The 4,624-nt window shown below is 35.5% G+C and overlaps 1 protein-coding gene across 1 annotated transcript; it reads right to left on the reverse strand.

Annotated features, from left to right (window-relative positions):
• Positions 1–337: 337 nt before the first annotated feature.
• LOC113900028 (tetratricopeptide repeat protein 9C-like) lies at positions 338–1,269 on the reverse strand. Its single transcript, XM_027553438.1, has one exon. The coding sequence runs from the start codon at positions 989–991 to the stop codon at positions 476–478; it is 516 nt and encodes a 171-aa protein (XP_027409239.1). The 5' UTR covers positions 992–1,269; the 3' UTR covers positions 338–475.
• Between the last annotated feature and the right edge of the window lie 3,355 nt (positions 1,270–4,624).

A 4,624-nucleotide genomic window follows, 5' to 3' on the forward strand; every position in this document is an offset into this window, starting at 1 on the left:
TAGTTTCACAGTATGTATTTGCCAGTTTGTGACCTGTGTAAGGGCTTCCCATTTTGGCTTTAGAAATCTGAGGAAACGAAGGGAAAACATTCCTTTCTGCCTGTCCTTATTACTTCATCTTCTGCTAAGCCTTATCCGTTGTATATGACTACATCTACCAACATCTATCATCAAAATCTATGCCAGAGCTATGATTAATCCAGCTATAACTGATGAGTGTTTTCCGGTTGTATTTCTCAAGGCAAATGTTTCTGATATATAATACCATATATTAAAAGCCATATAAATAGAAAGATGGGGAAACAAAAACACAGACTATGTAAGTGATAGAAGAGTTTGTGCAGCACTAGAAGCAAAACAAAAGTTCACCTCAGTCAGAGGTGTGGGGGTAATTTCTCTTGCTGAGGCTCAGGTTTCCCTTTGATGGGTCTCTAATGGTTCATCTAAGTTCAAGTGGAGGAGTATCTTTCTTCTTTTAACCAAACATGCCCAGGTAGAGCTGCTTCTCTTTCCCATGGTAGCTGCTGAGTTCCAACTGTGTCCGCTGAAGGTACCTCCGGACGTTGGCGTCTTTTGGCTTCCTATTGACAGCAGCCATGAGGTAGTGCCGGGCCTGGTCATAGTCCTGCAGGTGGAAAAAGGCCACTCCAGCCCGATACAAGGCCTTGGCATTATCAGGCTGCCGCTCCAGGACTTTCTGGCTGTATTCTTTCACCCGTTCATAGTTTACTGGTTCCATCTGAAGGAGACAGGCAGCCAGGTTGTTGTAGCAATCTGTCTGGGTGGTGTGAAGTAGGTTTTCTTGTTCAGGTGTGAGGGCCGAGCCCTGAGGTCCCAGATTAGGTATCGGGGAGGGCAGACTTGGATTCAGACCCCACAGCTGCAGCAGAGCTCGATGGTACCCACTTACAGCATCCCGGTACTTCCCTTCCCGGTAACACTGGTTCCCTTTCTCCTTGTACAGCTGAGCCTCCTGCAGGCGTTTCTCCATAACTCTGTCGCCCAGTGCTCTTGAGGAACTGGGACGTGAAAGAACAACCGAAGCTCTAGGAATAGGAGCGAAGCAACGAATTTTGGCAGCTGACTTAAAAAAGCCAGGAAATTCTCCTTCTCCAGGAGGCCTCTCAGGGAATGACTGCTTGATTCTACTACAGCCCCTTCCTTTCTTCTCTGCAGTTACTTTTTAATCTCTGGAAGTGCAAGCATCTGATCAGGAAGTAGATGTGGGAACAGCAAAGCCTGAGATTAATTGATTTCTCAAAGCGGCGACTCCCGGGTGAGAAAAAACCATGAAAACTATAACGCAGTAACTAAGGAATCGTGGCCGGCGTCTCGAAATAAAATTTTAATAGGCCTGGAAGCAGGCACCTGGCAGTGGCTCAAAGACACCCGATTACATGAAAAATGCCTGTTACACCCATAACTTTCCTCGCTCCCTCCACTGCTCCACACACATTCACACTGTCTTTAGAGCACTGTTCGATGATCTTTTTTTTTTTTTCTCCCTCTCCTCTTGGTTTCTCCCCAAATGCTGATTGATTTAATCACTACTAGGAACATAATCATTTTATGGTTACAGCGTAATATAAGTAGTTCTCTCCTGTTGGACATTTAGATTGCTTTGCAATTTTTTTCTATTACAAACTGTTCTGTGATGATGGTCTCTTACAGTGAATTAATATAAGTGGATTAGCTGATCAAAATGTATATATATAATTTTAAGGCTTTTATTTGCCATATTGCCAGATTGCTTTCTAAAAGTGTTGTCCTAACTCAGCAGATAGTGAGAATGCTCATTTTCCTCACATTTGAAACACATACACACATACAGCTTATTATAATTCTGTATAAAAATTACCATTATGAATATTTTAAAGTAATGTGTCATTATTCTAATGTGTTTTTATTTAATTAGTAATTCGGTTGAGTTTAAAAAATTTTTTTGGTCATTTTGCCTTTTTTTCCTTTTCATTTTTGTATATAACATTTTTCTAATCATGTGTTCATTTTTCTTGATTTAAAATAATTTCTTATAACTTATAAATATCTTTGTCGTTTTTGACATTTGCCTATTTAATACATGTGCATAGTAATTTTTTGAACCAAAGCTATTTTTTTATGTAGTCACATACACACTCTTTCTTTTAATGGTTTATACTTTGGTTTTATGCTTAGGAATATCTTCACACCTTGAGATTACATATTTATAACATATATGATGTAGAATTGAAAGATGTCTATTTTGTGAACAGAAAATGTGTGCAATTATCAAAAAGGAAACACAACCAGTCTCCAGAACTTGTGGCAATTTCAGAAAGGATACATTTCAGAAGAATAAACCCCTTCTCCCTAAAGGAAGGGGTTAGTGTAATCAACTTGCCACCAAGTGGCTGGCTCTAATGGCTTTTGAGAAACTCTGAGGCAGAAATTTGAAAGATATGTGGTGGTTTTCAAGTGGGACACTCTTAGTATGAGTTAAAATTCATGTAGAACTATTCAGTACCACTGCAGCTGAAAAAGAAGCTCACCAAAAGCATCCGCTACAGTAAATGTCTGGCTCCATTACCATTTACTAGTTGTGTGATATTGGGGAAATTCCTGAACCTCACTAAAACTGTTAGTTTTCTAATTTTTTAACATCATGTTGATAATAACTTGCTCCAGAAGGTTGTTATATGTATAAAATAAATGTATATTATATATAATAAATGAAGTGACTGTTCTCAAAATATTCAGTGTGATAACAGTTCCATAAGGTGATTTGGAAGAAAATAAAGTTATCCCATCAAAATTGGATAAAGCTCCATTTCAGTACATGTATTTTGGAGATTCATAATACTTATAGTGTTTTGAGGACTTCATGAATTTGCTTAATTTGGTGTAACCCTCTGCTTGCTTTATTTAAATATGTCACTTAAAAAAATTGAGCAGACATTTTTCCTCCTTTCCTATTAATTTCACATGAATTATTCCTAGAAAAGCATGTTGATAAATTTGGAGATAGTTTATAGAAGTGGTTTAGCTCAGTGATTAGCAACTGATAAATTCTTAGACATAGTAGTACATGTAATTGAAATAAAGGTAGTAGGCTGCAAGGCTGACCTCTGTATGAGAGGAGGTAAGAATTTATTTTACGGTTTGGAAAGAATGTCACTTTTTGATGGTGAGATTGAGGGAAGTATTTGAGGAAAGTAGTAAAACAAGAAATTATTTATTGAGTAGGATAGATTTTGCTTGTATCCTTGAAAATAATCTCCTAAAATAAATTAGACAAATTTGAAATTTAGATTTCACTATATCCTTAATTTATAAAGTCCTGAATTAAGCAAAAGTTACTAAAAAAGTTGAATTTCATTTCATTTTAATTAATAAATTAATTAATTCCATTTTAAGTATCAGCAGCCTGAATTACAAGCTAAGTGTTTCTGATATGTAAAGTGTGAGATGCAAAAAGCTTAGTTAATTATTATCCCAAAATCGGTTACAAATGCAGAAACCACAAACCTTTAGAAACAAGAGTACATTTTATTCACTACACATTTTAATCTCTTTTCCCTATCTGCTCTAAGAAAGCTGGACGACTGTAGAATGAACAAACCATAAGCACTCAGAAAGAAATAATAGTTAAAATAATTGGGGAAACGGCATCTTTATTTTGGATAATGTTCTTAATTAAGCATTTTTGCTTAGGTAGATAATTTGTCCAGGCAATTGTTCACCCATTCAGTCCACTTTGTGAAATAGGACAGAGAAAACTTGTTATTGAACCCCCAGAAATTCTGTCCCTCCATGTCCAGACACCCTTAAATTCTTGGTTCTTTCTTAAAGGAAGTCCAATTACAGCTGTACTTCACTTTGTGGAATAGATGATTTTCTGAAGGCTATAAAGGTGGCTCCCTTAAATTACACTTTATTTCTTTGTTATATTCTTAGAATCATATTTAAATAATATGTACTAGGGTTGAAAATAAAATGCATAATCAAACCAACATTTGTAATTATATATTTTAAAGAGAAGATCTTTAGACACATTTTGGATAATACTTAAATATGTCAAATGGCAAAAATATTGAAATAAAATATGGTCCTACAACCTATCAATTGACACTGGATTTGCAGCAAAGAGAGTTAAGTCCTGACTAATGCCCTTTACATTTAGCATATATCTTAATACTATTTGAATAAACCCTGGCCACTAAATTCCTAATTCTTATTTTGAGTACTTTCTGACTTACTATTTAATATCCATCTAAGGCTATTTGTTTCTTTATGATCCTTAGAGAGTAGAAACATGAATTATTCTTTGGAGCAGAGTGAAAATATCACCCCTGTAAGGCTCTACTTATTTCATACAGTAATCCTTCCTTTTACTCAGTCACTACCAGTGGAGAATATTTTGCAGTGTAAATATCAAAATAAGTTTAGGAATCCTGTTGAATCCTTATATATTGTTTCAATTCTGAAATACAAAGCAGATTTATACTTCCTTTTAGAAGCTTGGTTATAATGAAAAGATCAATTTTCTTAAGACAATTTTATTTCTTAAAAAAGACTAATCTGTTATGTAGTGGGTGACTTTTATGATAATAGTAGGCTTTATTGTAACAGTTCCTTAACCAAAATT

This window comes from Bos indicus x Bos taurus, chromosome 10, assembly GCF_003369695.1.
Source record: "Bos indicus x Bos taurus breed Angus x Brahman F1 hybrid chromosome 10, Bos_hybrid_MaternalHap_v2.0, whole genome shotgun sequence".
Lineage (NCBI taxonomy): Eukaryota > Metazoa > Chordata > Mammalia > Artiodactyla > Bovidae > Bos > Bos indicus x Bos taurus.

What these genes read in the sequence shown, in the direction of transcription:
- LOC113900028 (XM_027553438.1), bottom strand. Translation starts at nt 991, where the DNA reads ATGGAGAAACGCCTGCAGGAGGCTCAGCTGTACAAGGAGAAAGGGAAC.